Source organism: Python bivittatus, unplaced genomic scaffold (assembly GCF_059951505.1).
Source record: "Python bivittatus isolate LINGU-HERP-01145 unplaced genomic scaffold, Pbiv_v1 ctg000850_np1212, whole genome shotgun sequence".
Lineage (NCBI taxonomy): Eukaryota > Metazoa > Chordata > Lepidosauria > Squamata > Pythonidae > Python > Python bivittatus.
This window is the reverse complement of record NW_028277112.1, coordinates 33,800,684-33,818,922: the sequence shown is the minus strand read 5'-3', so window position 1 is coordinate 33,818,922 and position 18,239 is coordinate 33,800,684. Positions and strand designations below refer to the sequence as shown.

General features: G+C 37.6%; 1 protein-coding gene across 7 annotated transcripts in view; it reads left to right on the top strand.

Annotated features, from left to right (window-relative positions):
- The window catches only part of AOPEP (aminopeptidase O (putative)), a 213,431-nt gene that overhangs the window by 96,720 nt on the left and 98,472 nt on the right, over positions 1–18,239 (top strand). For all 7 annotated transcript variants that reach the window (XR_015793697.1, XR_015793696.1, XR_015793695.1 and 4 more), the window contains 2 exons: positions 12,788–12,850; positions 13,566–13,652. Coding sequence is in view for 4 of the 7 variants with exons in the window: in XM_088129867.1 (XP_087985993.1) it covers positions 12,788–12,850; positions 13,566–13,652 (150 nt within the window). In the remaining 3 variants the exon portion in view is untranslated. The remainder of the gene's footprint in view (positions 1–12,787; positions 12,851–13,565; positions 13,653–18,239) is intronic.

Genomic DNA, 18,239 nt, shown 5'->3' with positions numbered 1-18,239 from the left:
TTAAAGACTGATTAGCTTAAGATTTACTTCTTAAATAGCCATCTTAAATTGCCCTAAAATCAGCTTTTGTTGTGTGAGGGAGGGAAAGTTTTAATGATTAATTTCCTCTCTTCTTTTTATTTTTCTCTTTAAAGGCAGAATAGCTGTAGTGTAGTACTACAAATCCGAAGAGACATTGCAGCAGTCAGGCAGAGGGAGGACTTAGAGAAGAGCAGGAAGGGAAGCAAAATGGAGAACTGAGATCTCAAAGTGTCATGTAATAAAGAGTTTTAAATTACAACTTACTCTGGAGTCTGCATGTAAGAAAGAAAACAATAATAGCCATTTAAATAATGAAAAGGAAGATAATCTGAGGTGTTCAATGTATTGTCGAAGGCTTTCACGGCTGGCATACGATGGCTGGTGTGGGTCTTCTGGGCTGTGTGGCCGTGGTCTTGAAGTTTTGTTTCCTAACATTTCGCCAGCACCTGTGACCGGGTGACTCTGAAGATGCCGGTCACAGGTGCTGGCGAAACATTAGGAAACAAAACTTCAAGACCACGGCCACACAGCCCGGAAGACCCACACCAGCCATAATCTGAGGCCTTCATTCTTGAGGTTGTCTGTCTTATTTGAGGGGGAAGGGTCACCTGGAGAAGGCCCTCAAATATAATCTTGGGTCTTAGTGGGTAAATATGGTAGAGAGAGATATTTCTTCACTTAATCTGATCTATTTGGGGCTAATTCATAAATCATTTCCCTTTTCTTCTTGAACTATAGGAATAGAGTCCCCCCCCCCAAAAAAACCCTGCTTTGGGTATCCAGGTTCCAGGCTCTGTCATGAATATATCCCTTTTCCAGAACAAGTTCAGTACTGTTTGTGAATTTTCTGTCATTTTGCAGAACCGTTTTCAGATGATCCAGATGTTATTGCAGTCTAAGACTTGGCAAGGCTTGTTATAAGTATTTCAATCTTACTAATGTTTGCCTTTTTATTGATTATTATCTTTGTTAAATAAACTTTCCTATTTAGAATATTTTTGTCTGGGATATTGGTCATCTTCCCAAAGTATTACTAGTTGATTTCAAGATGATTAGCAATATTAAATTATTATAGAATATAATAAAATCAGGTTAGGCAAACTTCATATTTAATCATTTTTATATCATAGCTACAGTGCTTAAATGAAGTTGTATTTCCAGATTTTTCACTCTCAGTGAACTCTGCGAGTCTAAGCTGTGATTTCTCAGTCCCATGTTCAATTACATTTTAAATAAATGAAAAACAAGCAAATGGCATTCCTCCAGATATAATAACAAAATGTTTTTTCTAAGGAACATTCACAAAGGGTTTTGTGCTATAGTTATCTATAAAATAAGCTGTAGTAACTGATTACCAGTCTTCTCAGCAAATGTCTGGTTTTGTTTTGACTGGCTTTGGGACATTTCAGTATGACTAGGAAAATAATTATGGCTGAGGAAAATAGGCTATTATTATTTTCTAATTAGGGCTATTACAAACCAATCTTCCAGAGTTTAAGGAATGCATTTACCAAATAAGAAATCCTCTTTATTTTAAATTTACTGATAAATGCATGAAATAATTGGAAGGGGGGCATTTTTAATATTTGCATTTGTTCCTTGCACTCTATCTCTCTACCCCAACTCCAGCATAAGAGAATTAGGATTTTATTTCTAAAAATGGTTGTCAGCTCTAGAGTAGCAACAATCCTTCTAGGTTATCATTTTTGTTTATATTTCTTCTCTTTCTTTTATATCCATTGCCCCAGTGGATTTCTATTTTAATGTCATATATCTTGATGAAGAAAGTGAAAGTAATTAGAGTTTAAGAAGATGTCCCTATTTCTGCAGGTCAGGTACAATTTTTAAAAATTGGTGATACAGATCTTTTGCCTAATAAGTATATGTTACAACCCCTCATTTGAAGACTACTTCCTCCTTTTTAATGCTCCACTGAAGCTTTACAGTTTGCCTATTCAACTTCTATCAGGTCTGGTATTGATAAATGTTCTTAAGAAAAACTTATCTTCATTCTGAAGCTTGATACATCACTGACCTGTCATTAATGTTGGCATTTCAGGACACAGGTTAATGAATGGACCTTTACTATGAATTTATCCATAAAGATTTAAAAGTATCACCATATAACCAACAATCTAGTTTTAAAAAGTTTGGGGTTCCTTAGAAACTCAGGAATACTCATACAGTATTGGTACCAGAAGCAGCTTTATATACAGGGACCTGAAATATGAAAATAGGTTCCCTTTAGGGAAGAATCCATGAATGTAGCTCACAAGAAGTTGTTTACGGAGCTTTAACAAAGCTTGAATATTCTTTGTGGCTTGTCTTTTTCCCGTTAATCACACCGCTGAGCATAAAAGCTAAGTTATGCACAGAATGGTTGGGTTTACCGTAGTAGAAAGGAAGTATGTTTGGTATCTCCAGAACAATAAGAGTTTGCTGCCTGGCTGGTCAATGCTGGATCAAATTCACATTCCCAAGTTCCCACTCTTCCACCTACATATTCAAAGATCAGGAAGCCCAGAAGAGGGAGGAAAGGTCGTTCTTAAATAGGGGTGTGAGCTAAGACTTTTCTAATAGAGACACAGCTGAGCCTGCATCTTACATGCCTATTTTAATTTGTCCCTTGCAAAAACATCCTAAGAAAAGCAGAAAGATTAGCTACCAATTACTTCTTGTTCTGATGGGGTTTTTTTTCCCTTTTGGCCATCCAAAACAACATGAGAAGAAAAGAAATGTTTCCCAGAATACTTTTCTTTTTGAACAGGGCTTCCCGAGTTTCAAGTTTTATTGGAATATTTCCCCTGCTCCCTTTATGCCAGTGTTGTCCAAACTTGGCCACTTTAAGATGAGTGGACTTCAACTCCCAGAATTCCCCAGCCAGCCATGCTGGCTGGAGAATTCTGGGAGTTGAAGTCCACTCATCTTAAAGTGGCCAAGTTTGGACAACACTGCTTTATGCAATAATAAACAAGCAAAATGCTGTAGAAACAACCACTTCCAGCCATTTGGCTGTTGACTTGCTGGCTGATATAGTGTGTAGCTGTAGAAGTAACTCTGAAGAAAAATTGTAGTCAGCTTTGGCTTCCAGCACCTATTCTCAATGCCCTGAGAACGTCCCGTAATTCAAACAGCACATCTCTGCACGGCAATGGATTGCCTGTCTATTTCAGAGAAACTTTTACTATATCCATTTACTAAAAGTATTTGTACTCCACCCCTTTCTAGCTCTTTGCCATGGTTTTCATTCTCCCAAGCATACTGGCATGCCAATAAAGGAGGGCAGCTGAGTTCACCAAGCTGTACAACTTCCCAGAGGCTCAGTGCTGACTGTTTTTCAGCTTTGGAAGTCTTCCTTGAGGGATTGAAGTGGAGACAGTTTGGATACAATAGATATATAAGGATGCCAACCAATTATAGCCTTCTATTGATTCTGGAAATATTGTGAGCAAGCATGGCTTAACCATTTCAGGAAAAAAACCACCACATTTTTAAAGGCATACTAGCCTCTACAGTTGTGACATGAATCAGATGTGAAATGTAAAATACATGTAGGTTTTTATGCTAAAATTTGATTGCTAACAGTTGTAAGAGAAACTGGTTATTTTTCATCTATTTAGATTTAGATTAAAATCTTGCTATAATTGAGCATGATTTTACAATCTTCACTGACCTTGCTAAAGACAGTTCAAATTTGGGATTGGATATACAGTGTTATTTTGCCCTTTCTACAGGGAAATGTGTTGAATTTCTTGAATGGGGGGGGGGGACGGAAGTGTTAAAATGGTTTATGACTATATTTAAATCATATTCATCTTGCCTTTCTAACCCAAGGGCATACACAAAGAATATAAAACAATAAAAAGGCACTAAATAAGAGAATCCTAAGCATCTCTGCTCTAAAGTTCAATGGCTTTTCTTTCTTATGCAAGATTGCAGCCTAGAAATACATTAATAAGTGACTTGCACTTTTTAAAATTGTTGGTTTGTATAACCCTGAATGAGCTAATGTCTTTTTTCTAACTTTCAGTGAAGCATTCAGTTTATTCCATTATAAATGAAGGACAGGAATAAAAGGGGCAATACCATAAATTGGGAACTGGCAGGTCATTATGTAGTTCAGTCTCTTCCCTCACTGGAAAGAGCTGCAAGTGGACTCAGGACTCGTAGACTGACAGATTGGCCACCAAATTTTGCGGGTAGGATGATAGGTCAGTAACATAGCATAAGCCTTGCAGACAGGTGGGTCCATGATCAGTGCCTGGTACCATGAGTTAAAAAAATCAACTAGCAGGTGGTTATGAAAGACCCCACTTGAGATCATGGAAAGCCATTGCTGGTCAAAGTAAGCAAATTATAAGCTAGATGAACCAATGCCTGCTCATTAGAAGATATCTTCATATATTCTTCTTCTACAAAATCAGTCTTGAGTTGGCCCACAGTCTACCTACATATTTCTTCATGAAAAACTATAGCAGTCCAGTATATTATTATATTTATGCATGTACATAAACATAAGTGCTCTCTCATCTATTCACTGGCCACAGTGAAGCCTATTTAGCTTTAACATAATTATTGCGTGATGCACTTTCAATCTTCTAAGATGCAATTATCACCAGGGAAGATCTGTGAGCAAGAACAGCAGGAATCTAGACTCTTGTTCATTGGCTTTTTTTCAGTAAAATGTTTTTGGATACAGTTCCCACATTAACTAATGATAAAACATAGATAACAGAAACAAGTAATGATTAAAACATAAACATATTCAATAAATACACAATAAAAAGAAAGAAGGAATAGCACATACCAGTTTAAAACCTGCTTTCAGAATAATAAAAAAAATAAAAATAAAAATCTGTCAGAATAAAAATGCCTTCAGGGAGAAAGATAATAGGACTAACCTGTCTTAATAGAAAATGCAGGAGCCTGTGAGGAACCAGTGAGAAGGCCTCTTGTTGCTATCAAAAGTGTTGTGGATTCCAACAGGACAGATAAAAGAGCTTCTTTGAAGGATCTTAAATTCTGGGTATATGAGTGAGAATGGTTTTCAAACAACTTGGTCTCTTGTCATACAAATTTATGTAAGTCATAAGCAGAACTGATAATTGTATCAGGAATAGACTGGTAGCCAATGGAACTGTTGATGGAAGGGAGTCACATGTTTCTTATAAACCAGGCCCTGAATACAGGTATTTAGATGCACTCAGTCAAGGCAACTGGATGTATCATCATTGGTGGGTAATGGACTGGGATCTCATTGTACTTTCAAAACTGAGGGAGTTGCTTCTCCCCTTGTCCCTTGTGGTTGTGTATAATCTGATACCAGAATCACCTGAAGTGCTTGTACAGTATTGCATCTGCTGCCTCTATCTCAGCACTCTTATGAAGCTACAGACATTATGGCTTTAAACATGCAGACTACTGATTTGAACTTCACCTTCCTTTCACACTCCGTTTTTTTATAGCATTCACCTGAAGTATTCTAAAGAAAATATAAGATTGCACACATATTTGTCTAAGTTTCATTTGGCCTAATAAAGATATCAGCAGAGCCAGTTTGGTGTAGTGGTTAAGGCACCAGGCTAGAAACAGGGAGGCTGTGAGTTCTAGTCCCGCCTTAGGCATGAAGCCTCTCAGCCCTAGGAAGGAGTCAAGGGCAAACTCCTTCCGAAAACATTGCCAAGAAAACTGCAGGGGGTCATCCAGGCAATTGCCAGGAGTCAACACTGACTCAAAGGCACAAAAACAAAACAAATCAAAACAAATAAAGATCTCTCTCAGCTTTTATCATGTATATATTTTGATAGGAATGCTCATATTTAAAGCATTATTAACAATTAATGTCATGTTGAGTTTTTTGCTTTGAAAGATAAACTTTTGAGAAGGAAAAAAAAGTCTAGTTATTTCTTTACTAGGCTGCTTATCTGGGTGTGGTGGTCTGATTTTGAGCAGGTAAACAACTGACAGTGATCCTGCATTTTATTAAAAAGATGGAGCATTACACAAATAAAGAGGTACACATATCTGACATGTAGTTCTGTTCTGAATCAGACTCTACCCAGCCACTGAAAAAAGCTGATAATTTTTCAGGCATGTACTATGAAAAGCTCGGATTTCATTTAAATACCAAGACATTTTGGTTGGCATGGTGGTGGATAAAACTTTTTAATGTTTTAGTATGCTCCAGCTACTCAGAAATCCAGCTGCTTGGATCTTTAGTAGAACCGCTCTATTGGATATGCCTAAAACTGTTGTTGGGTGGTCATTAAGACATTCTAAAGAAATTCTGTGTGAACTGTATAAGATTCCAGAAGTAACTGATTATGTTTAAAGATTCATGCTTGCAGTGTGAAAGCATTCTACAGCATGGTACAGTCTTAGAAATTAGAGGACAAGAAAATAGAAGCAAAACCCCAACATTTTTACACTATACTCCAGTACATTTCATGATAACTGAGTAAAGGGCTAACTAGAATATGAAAAAAGATTTGCAAACTCTAAATTCATGTTTTTATCCAGTATCTGCAAATCTATTAACTAAATTTCCATTGGATTCTAAATCTTGAGTCTGAATATCTTTCTAGGATGCCAGCATACAGGAGTATTTTGTGTAATGACATATTCACTACTAGCACCCTTAGTTTAAGCTTATTGTATTTCAGAGGGTGGTGTAGGAAACAGAAGTCTGCAGAAAGACTTTTTGTGCGATTCAATACGCATTCATTATAAATGGGCATTCTTGCATCAGATCTAGGGTCCACTTATTTACACATAAATAGTTATTAGCTGTCCTTTATGAAAAAGGACAGTTGCACCTAAGTGTAATAAATAACCAACCAATCAACCAAATATTCCATTTAAAAAGCATATGTAACAAAATTAACAGTGGTTTTAACAAAATGTCATGTACTAACTTCTAAACAGTTCCTAGCATGAAATAAACAGACAATTTGTCCAACACATCTGGAGGTCATGAAGTTGAGGAAAATTATATAAAGTAGCTTGTAATATATATTTTTAAATTTTTGTTGTATTTCAGGTGGATTAGGAAAACCCAGTTCAATCCATAATGATCTCTAAAACCTCCTAGTCACTTTGGGCCCCTTTATACTTAGCCTGAACTGTGGAAGAGCTGGCTTGTTTTTTCCTTTGGGAGTAGCTGAATGGGTAGGAAGTGACAATCATACTCCGTGTAGAATCTCATACTCAGAGAATGCTGATCAATGATTCCTCATCAAATTGGAGACAGATTATAAGTAAGGGGTAGCATGTCAAAAGTACCAGCCCTGATCCTATATTTATCAATACAGTATTGCAATTAATGACTTGGGTGAAGAAGTGGAGAAAATACATTTCTAATTTACAGATGACACAAAATTGGATGAGATACTAATACCTAGAAAGAAGAAATAAAATTCTGAATGTCCTTGATAGATTAGAGAAATGAGCTGAATGTAATAGTATGAAATCTAACACTGATAAGTGCACAGTTTTTATGTGGAAACAAAAATCAAAGGTATAGGTAAAGGATGGAGGACACTTGGCTTGGCAATGGTACTTGTGAAAAATATCTCGCAGTAGTAGTTAACTGCAAACTGACTATGAGTCAAAAGTGAGATGTCACTGCAAAAAAAGCAAATGCAGTTTTACTCTGCATCAACCAAAATATAATTTTCAAATTGCAAGTTCAAGGTATCACATTTTAAGGAAGATTCAGAGAATTGTAACAGGTCCAGAGAAGACACCGAGACTGATTAGAAGACTAGAAATCTAAGAAGGTAAAAGGAGTCGGGTATGTTTAATTTTGAGAAAAACCCTGAGGGGGAATATGATAGCACTCCTCAAATACAGGTAGTCCTCACTTACCAATAGTAATTGGGACCGGGAACACCGTCACTAAGTGACACGGTTGTAAGGCGCGATGTCACCATGCCCACTTACAATGGCAATTCCAGCAGTTCCAGTTGCCATCTTTAGGCAAATCCTGCATGGTCACAGCATTCTGCGGTCATGTGATTGCCATTTGTGGCCTCCTGCCAGATTCCCCATTGACTTTGCTTCTCAGAAGTTGGCAGTAAAGGTTGCAAATGGCAATCATGTGACCATCAGATGCTGCAACATAATTTTGAGCTAGTTGCTGAGTGCCTGAATCGCAATCACGTGACCGTGGGGATGCTGCAACAGCCGCAACTACAAGGACCCGTGTAAGTACCCCTCGTTCAGCACCATTGTAACTTTGAAGGATCGCTGAATGAGTGTATGTTAAGTGAGGACTACCTGTACCTGAAAGGATGTCACAAAGAAGACTAAGATCTGGTCTCTCTCATTCCAGAGTGCAGGATGCAGAAGAATTATTTAAGTTATAGGAAAGCAGATTCTGATTGAGCATAACAGAATTTCAACAATAGAACCAATTGCCTGGAGAGATAGTGGCATAGAGGAGTAGCTGTCATACAGTTGTATATATATTTTGTACATAAAAAGGTCTTCTTTCTTTATTCTGTAAGGTTGAGTTGGCTTGGTGAAGGATGAATCTGTATCTTCAGGATTCAACAGTTTAGCATCCTGTGGTTGAAAACTGGTTCTACTTCATATATATTCTGAATATTACATATGCTTAATGAATATATTATATCTACAGCATACCTTTAACATGCTATATATACATATACATCTGTTTTCTTAGTTAGGTGTCATTTTCAAATCAGCATTTGAATCTAGTGGCCAACTGATAAACATTCATGCACATGAATTCTTCTTGTTTAATTTTTCAATTGACTTTCGTTACTTTGTAGCCATAAATTCTACCGTCTGGTGATACTTTTGGAAAGCCTTGCATTAAAGCAATGATATAAAAGTTATTTCTATTATGCTTTATTTGTGGGTATACTGCAATAAGAATGTGTTAACCCATAAGAACTTATCTAATACAATGGCAAATTGGGGCTTGTGTACCATATTTTCTGGATTCAAATCCTTTTGAATCATGAGGGCTGTAGAGTAATTCTGGGTTAGTAATTACTGTTCAATTTAATCCACCTCAAAGAACATCACTCAGAAGTTCATTCAATAGCTACTAGTTCTGATAGCTGTATATGATGCATCCGGGATCAAAGACAGTATACCAGGAGTCATGGTGGAAGACCCATTGTAAGCTTTTCAGACATCTTTTATTGGCCACTGTGTCAAAGACAGGTGTGGGACTGATCAAGTCTCCTAATATGTTCTTATATCCTGAATTACTGGTGGAAGACTGACATGAAATGCAACAATTGTTGTTTTTCATTCTTATTTGTTAAATTTTTATCCTCCTTCCCTTTCAGAGTTCAAGGTGGTATACATACTATGTCATCTCTAACTGTAACTTGGCAACAGTTCTGTAAAATAGATTGGGCTGAAAGAAAAGGACAGGTCAGAATTACCCAGCAAACTTTATTAATTTAAAGCTAGATCTCCCATTCCCTAGTTCTGCAGTCTACTGTGTCATACTCATTTATATCAAAATAATCAGGTCTAAGTCATCTGAATGTGCAGCACTATCTCATGAATATCAATAGACAACATGATACAATATATTCATTGTATTTTTATATTGCTGAACTCAAAAATTACTGTCAGCAGTTTACATCATAAAAACATAAAACATGATTTTAAAAAAAATCCTAAAGTCAAGATAAAGACAAATCTTCCATAATACAATAGGCACAATGGTGACCATTTAATGACTTTCAGGAACACCTTTGTTTTTAATAACTTCTGGAACGCAAACAATGAAGGTGTTAGTCTAATTTCCGTAAGGTGGAAGCTATAACTTGACCCCTGTCCCATCATCTCATATATCTGGGAGACCATTAAAAGATGCTGGTGATATGTAGTTATTTGATATACATGAATGCATGTATATTATATTATGCAAATCAGTGTATCAGTTGCAGAATGGTGTCTCTTGGTGTAAATGTACATGTATGCTAAACAGATGCCTCCTTTGTGTTAACAAATATTTTTCTAATAATTTTTGCATATAAAAGTGGAAAATAATTAAAAGCAGTTTTCATAGGTATTTACAGATAGATTAGCCTGAATGTAAAAATAAAGATCTGGGGGGAAAAAACGTTTTTTCTATCATAATATCGCCTTTAAGGTATTTTTCTTTGAGTAATGTATTTCATGGCAATGTTGCTTCTATTTAAAGCAAAGAGTTTGAGCTTGGCTTTGATCTAAAGCTTTTGATCTTGAAAGAAGGTTATTGTGGTAGTAAAAAAAGGGGCAGAACAATGTTTTTAAAAACTAAAAGCAGTAAAGTTAAAGTGGTGGTCAAGATTTAGTGAGCTCACTTGACATACATTTATGTTTTGACATCTGTTCGTAAATGGCATCTAATTTCATGTAGGAGAAAATCCGCTCCGGTCTAAATCTAAAAACGTGGAAGCTTTCTTCCCCAGAATCTATAGATACATTAGTTAAATTTTTGTGAGAGCATGAGTTTATGCACAAACTCATGTCAGAAAACATTAACATGCTAAATATAATTATCCTGGAGGATGGATGGATGGATGGATGGATGGATGGATGGATTCCTTCCTTCCTTCCTTCCTTCCTTCCTTCCTTCCTTCCTTCCTTCCTTCCTTCCTTCCTTCCTTCCTTCCTTCCTTCCTTCCCCCCCCCTTTTTTTTTTGCATTTACAGAAACATTCTCCTACATCAGGAATCTAGTAGCACTTTTTCTGACTAAAGCTCCAGGTCACAAAAGCGTATGTCTTTTTATACAATTTGGTAGTTGGAAAAGGTGCTACCAGATTTGTGATTTTTTGTCATGGCTCCTCTCCTACAAAAACTTCCAATTGTTTTAACATGTCCCCAAAGCTGTTTAATCACCAGGTCACTGTACATTTTCATACCAGTAGACAAATTTTAGGAATGTTACTTCAAAACAAGAAGTTCGGTGGGATTTGCTCTCAAGTAAACAGTTGGTGATAGAGTTGCAGCTTTAAAGCAAAGCCTAGGCTTTGCCAAGCTGCAGCTTGATGGAGGAATCAACTGTGGAATGGGCATGACTAATAGAAATGGCAAGACTCCAGTAGCAAAAAGCAGACTTAATGCTTGCTTTTAAGATGCACTTCAGAGTCTCCCTGGAATTCATCTGATACCGTTTTGGATTCCATAGAGGTCAAGGAGCTATTGGGGGGGAAAAGTTTTAAATTCTTCCTCGCATTTTAATGTTTCTAGTCATTCAGCTAGAATATTTGCTTAAAGTATTCAGTTTGAAATAAAAGGAATGGCAGGCGGATGCTGGAGAAAGGACGTTTTAGTGTAAAATCGAACTGTACGTACTTGCGCTTCCACTGTCTTGTTTTGCTTTTTCCACTTTTTAAAATAGTTCATGGTTTGGTTCATCTGCCATTTGAAGAAAAAAGTCTGTAGCTAGGCTAATATTATTTTAGTGCCAATTCAGCTCATCCGTTTGGCATTTATAATATTAAATTTAGTGCTGTATTAAATTTCAGAGCTTTCAGACAGAAATCCGGGACCCCTTACGGCCGAATGCAAACGACCTTCACCTCCACCACCCCCTCTTAAGCAGGGCTCGCTTCGTCCCTGGCAGTTTCAGCTAAGTTACGGAATGCCCGTGACCGTGGAAAGCGCACCCTCGCTTCTTGGAGCCAGACCCTAATTAAGCACGCAGTCTGAAACTGTCCGGCTGCACCATTATCTTCATTGCCTTATTCAGATCCGAAGGAAACCGGTCCCCGTATTACAGAGAGGAAAGGGGCTCGAGGGACGTTGCCGCCGTGATTAAGCCGCGAGCGAGCCGGGCTATCGAGAGCGCGGTTCAAGGACCTCTGGGCCTAGGCGTGGTTTATCAACAGTTTCCAATCGATCTTTTTGATCCTCTTCCATCTGCCTCGCGGGCAAGCAAGAACTGACAGCCTTGCGCCTGGACGCAGTTTCGGAGGAAACGTCAGCGGGGAAACGGGTTGGGGGAGGCGGCGGTTGCCTGTTGCTCGGAGCGGTCGACTTCCAGCGAAACGTTTCACGCCAGGCAAGTTGAGGAGACAGCCAGACGCTCCAGCATTTAAGTAGTGACGTTCGCCGCCGTGAGCCGTCCCTCTGAGGTACCTTTCGGCGATGGGGCGAACAAAGCCGATCGAGCTGTAGTATCCCCTTAAGGCAGGCTCCTCCTCCTCCTCCCCCCCCCCCCGATTTCGGAGGCTGGACCACGAGGACGGGGAAGGAAGGCTCCCCTTCTGTCTTAGGTGTTTCGCTTCCTAAGGAGATCCCTTGTGTTGCGCTGCAGGGGGAAAAAAGCCCAGAGGAGCGTCAGTTCCCGCTCTTTGCAGCCGGTTGCGCTGGGGAGCCATCCCTGGCGAGCAGCAGCCCCGCGGACCTTCCGCGGCCACAGCTGTTGCTGCCGCGGCCGCCCTGTCGAGGGTAAACACAAACAGCCCGACCGCGTGCGCCGCGGGAGCGAGCGAAGCCGGCGGGTGTCGCTGGGCAGCGTCGCTGGCCCGGCCGAGCGAGGGGGCGAGCGGGCTTTTGCCGGGGGCTGGAGAAGAGCGGCTGCCGCGCCGCGCCGCGCCTCGCCCGAGCTCTTGCTGCGCCGAGGGGAAGTTTTGTGCTGGGTCGCACCGCTCGTGAAGCTTTCGGAGGCGCTCGGTCTCGGGGATTTTGGAGGCCGGGGGCACGGAAAGAGCGGACTGTCTTTGCTCTGGAGCTGCAGTACAGAACGCCTCAAATAAACTTGCGCTTTATTTGTCTTCCCCATCTAGCCTTTGCTGGAAGCGAGTCGAGTTTGGCAGGAGGGTCGACTAGCCCAGCAAGTGAAGGAAGAGGTAAATGCGGTTTCCTTTGGGAGCTTATAGTTTTAGATCGTGGATTTTCAAGACCGGGCTTGCGACTCTGTCCGCCCCCCGCCCCCCCATCATGAGAGATCACGATACTCGCAGGAAGGAGTGACGTTTCTCAACTGCCCCTTCGTATTACCTTTACCACGATCCCTTAATACCACCCTGTTTAGAGGCTGAAGGCGCGAGGAAGGGGCTGCCAAGATTAAACCTTGTTCTTTTTAAGATGCGCCTCTCCCTGAAGATGTTTGCTTGGAGAAAGTCCTATCCGAAGTCAGTCGCACGTTCTCCCCAGCACCAGCACCGCTTTTCGCCTTGGCGCAGCTGTGTAACAATTTCACCAAATGCTTTGATATATCTGCGGTTTCTTTATATTTCAAAAAAATGTTCTGCTGGGGCAGCCTAGATTATAGCTGCAGACTATAATTTACTGCATTCACTGGGGGTGGAAGGGATAGAGAAAAGCTTTTTTGACCAGGAAGAAATAGCTAAATGGATTAAGCAAGAACCTGATACTGAGAACTGGAACAGTATTTCTCTTCCCCATCTCTCTAGCCTGTTTTTTTTTCTTCCTGTTTTTTTTTTTCTTCCAGTGAAGCAATGGAAAATTGTATCTTGAGTCTGTTTATAGTTTCTTACTCATGCTGAATAGTTGCGCTCAGGTTGCGTCTTCTTAAAAAAGCTGTATGGTTTTGACATATAGGTCGTAAAATGGATTCAAGTAAATCAGAGGTTCAGACAAGGCACTCAAAGGAAAAGGCGGCGACAAGGAGAAGTCACTTTCCGAAAGGTATGGGCTCATAATGGGCAACTATATTATGTCATTTATTTATTGTGTATTATGTTTTTTTTAAATGTTTTTAAATGATATGGCAGTTTATTGATTATATGCCGTCAAGTAACTCATGTACTGTTTCTGGAAGCATTATTGTGTGAAGGATCATTTGTGAACAAAGCTGCAAAATATAGTTTAGGTCTATTTACAGTGAAGGAGAGTTTAGAAAGGATTTTATGGAAAATAAAATGCATTTATTATTGCTTCTTTATGCAATAACTTTAAAAGCCTCTGATTCAGATAACAAACCTGTTTAGTATCTTAGAAATAAAGAGTGTAGCGAATTTCAGGTTGCAAGATGGTCAGAAATAATTGATGTATGACTTCAGATTGAACCTTAAAAGAATTTCCCAGATAGAATATAATCATTATTACTTATGTGCAAGGCTCCTAAGATTTCATTATTAAAAATTTAAAAATGGATGTTAGGTTTAAATAATGCTTAAATGCCATTTCCTGTTGTCAGGAATACTATTGCTGTACATACGTAGAGTTGTATTTTATGCCTGTCTTGCTATGAAGCATAGGAGGCCTAATCCACAGCTAAGTAAACGGAAAGATTTAAACAAGGTGGTTTACAGGCGATTTTCTGCGTGTTTACTCAGTCCTCCTACTCAGCAAATGTGGCTTATACTCCTTGGTATTGATGCTGAGGATTAGATCCATTTAAATAAAGTTCTATCCTTGACCTCTTTTCACCAAAGTAAGTTTTAGTGATTTCAATGAAACTTCCTTCCAAGTAATCTCAAATCTCTGCCTTGTGTTGTGAATTGTGCTGTTGTTCAAAGCTGATGGGTAAGTAACTATGTTGAGTTGTCTGCAGAATTGCTAAAACCAGAACGGCTTCTTTATTAACTGTTAATAAATAATCTTAGAATTACTGAAAATCTATATTTCTTTCTGGAGAAAAACTTCAGGGATTTCTGTTATACTCCCTTTTTTCTTTGGAAAGATTAAAAAGGCAGTCTGTTATTTTGTAGTTTGGCAGTGCAGCTAGAAAGTCTGATGAATCATCACTGTTTCTGTAGCCAAGTTCTTGCTGTTAATATGAGCACCAACTCCAGGGTTATGTTGCCTTAGTATGGACATTGCTCTGTTTGACAGATATCTGTGGATAGCACAGCTGAATGTGGCATTGAGAGAGGTGGACAATTGAAGAATAAACTCATGAAGTCACAATATTCTGACTCTCCATCAGTTGATTAGCATTTTATAACACAGGGTGACATAGTATAATCTATTCAGCTGAAATTTTTAGTTGACGCACATAGTCAATCATTTTGTATTTAGGAAGCTACTTTACTTTTTATTCAGATTAACTTAAAAGTCTTGATCAAAACTTATTATTGTTTCAACACAATCAAATGGGAAGTGACCAGTGGTTTCATCAAGTACCGGATTTACAAATGTAGTTGCTTGTTCTTATATAGAAATAAACCAAGTAGAGTTTAGAACTAGGTTTTTTTTTAATGCTAATATGTTTGTAAGAGTTATGGATCTCTCATTGCTGAAGCCTGAAAAAAGAAGGCTATCAGAATAGTATCTCAGGTGATTATTGGCCAGAAGGCAATTATAATTTGTTTTAAATTGGTAAGATTTAAAAATCTGGAATACTCTGCTTTGTGCAATGATGCATAGTAAGATGGTCTGTCAAACATTTCCAGTATTGATGGCCAGGCAGTGTGAATTTTATTTATTTACATTACCATCTGAAAATGGGATGACCATAATAGCTTTTTTTTTAAGGAATAATAATAATAATAATAATAATAATAATAATAATAATAAAAAATATTAAACAATACCAGAATATTATTATAATGGAACATTAACATGAAGAATTTTTAAAAGCTTGGATTAAATCAAATCAAAACAAAACATTGATAATAATGAAATATTGGTAAATAGGAGACTTAATATCCTGGGACAGGAATTCCCAGAGAAGGCCCTGTTTTGATTGACAGGTGTTACTTCATAAATATTTCAGAAAATTATTCTAAAACAATTATTATAAAAAAACAGAAACATTTGTATTTAGTGGGAAGGCTGATAAAGAAGATAAAAAAAAATACAATGAGGACATGAAAAAGTTATGCCCATCACAATACCATTAAAATTACTGAACGTATTTCATCTCTGTTTCTATTTTACGCTTTATGGCTTTAGTACTGTCTTGTCTTTTAAGAGGAGGAGTCTGTTAAATCATGCATCCTAAACATGAAATGTTACCTATGTTTTGAAAAATTATTTCCATGGAGCCAAAGGAATTCAAGCCTAGAAAAAGTTTTCCCAAGAACTGGAAAGAATGAAGGTGTGCTTCAGTAGATGATAATTTTATAGATAACCCATATTAGAAGTTGTAGGACAGAAGCCTTGAAGATAAATAATTAGGATAAGGCCTGTAAATTATGAGTTATCTTCTGTGAATATCAGGGAGTGCAGTTCTAGCTTGCTGTATATAAGGGGCCTTGCTTGTATATATATGTATTTAAATGTTCATTTCCACCTTAACTTGCCTGTTTGTTATTTTTCATTTTACTCCTTTATCTTCTCAGTTTGTTGTCATATACTGCTTGCTCTACTCAAGCATCTAGTTCAGGACCCAGCTTCCTGTTGTCACATATATGACAGTCTTAATTTTTTTCACTCTTTTTTCCCACTTGATTTGATTTTTCTTTTCCAATTATTTTCCAGCTCATAATACTTACATTTTTTTTCTTTTTTGCCTTTCTTGAGCTATTTGACTTCCATAATTTTCTTCTTTGTTTACGCCTATTGATTCCTCTTTGTACAGATTGGTTGAGTGCACAGCCTAACATTTGGCCCTTTTGATTGGCTTGGGCCTTTACTTTTCTATTACAAGGAGACACATTATATAATAAATGAGTTAGCAAAATTGTTACAGTAAAAAGTCAGACTGAGTTTTGAAACTGAAATCTTTGAAGAAAGAGATGGTAAATCTAATTTAAAACTATACTTTTTTTGATAAAATGAATTATGTTTAAGTGTTATATCTTCAATAATATTGTAATGAAATGAAAAAAGAAGTTAGGCAAGGTTAAGAGTTGTATTATGAGCTTAACAACCTTTAAAGGAATACAACAACAAAGCTGTTAAGAACACAAAAGACTTCTTAATATGTTTATGTTGCTCTTTGCTTCATGATAAGATCAGCTATGATGCTAATGAGTTTCTAAAATAAATTCGGAGGGCATTGAAGGATATGCTGTAACTACAAAGCACTAAATTGATACCTTGCAGATATATTGGGGATACAGCAGTTGGAAATTTAGCTGCAAACATCTGTAGGGCCTCCAATTTGGGAAAGTTGATGTACTCAAATGCCATATTTACTTGGGACCAAGAAAAAGAACTGCATTTTAAACCTTTGGCTATATAATATATGCAGTATTTACAAAATTATTTGAAAGTAGTAGGTTGCTTGTAATAATTGGTTAAACATATTGGCATTTAATAGCCCATGTTTAAAAGCACATTATTAAAAACTATAAGAAGATAATTGTTCAGTTGTTTTCATAAGGGAACACTATAGCAGATAGCTGGAATATATGTACATACAGAAATTTCATTTAATGTTATTCTGTTAGACCTTATATTTTTAGATGTGTTTCACAGTCTAAAGAAATGCTCAGCTCTAAACTTTTTAAAAAAATGTCTCTTGCACAGCAGGGAAAGATAAACACTTTTTCCTGACAAGAATTTGGTCACAGGCTTTCTGTTGTTGTGTTTTTATTTACATTATACTTATTATTTTCACATTTGCATCTATAAAGTAGCATATGCAAATATTATCTCTTTTTATTGTTTTATTTTTTGCTCATTTGTTTCTCTTTTTTGTGATGTTTAAGGGCCCACTTTCTATCTTCAGGGGAAGAGCCTATAGTTGGTATCAAATGTATATCTTTTCAACATATGTTGTTTCCTTGAGCGCTGCAACTTCTTAGTTTGTTTTTTGTTACTTTACTGCTTTTTTTAGGCCTGCCAATATGTTGCTTTGTGTTGTATTTTAAGGTTTTATGACAATTTCCAGATGTGTGATTTTGTATAACACTGATATATTTAAAGAAAGATAAAGTATCCACTTACCTTCGTATTTTTAAAGCAAGAATGTTAAAACACAGTCATCTGTTGTTTCACATTATAGCTAAGTCTGTGAAAGGTTGTCTTTCATTCCTTTGCTTTGGTTGAAATTAATGGAATGTCAATACATTGAAAATTATTCTCTTCAGGAGTGCACATAAAGAAAAGGTTGACCATAATATTTGGACATGAGACCTGGCTTTTTTTCCCCCTATTTGAATTTGCTTTTATCTTTTTTCTTTTCAAAATAGTTCTCCTTGTTACCGCCTGAACTGTGGTGTCATTTTTTAAAGCAGGCCTCCCTATTTCGATGTTGCACAGAAAGGTGTCATTAGTAAAACAATTCTGCTGGAGTCTGAACACCTTTGGGAATATTACTGAAACACATTCAGGGACGTTTTTCTGGTTCCTTCTACAAGTCTGATGTGGCCCTTTTAGGAT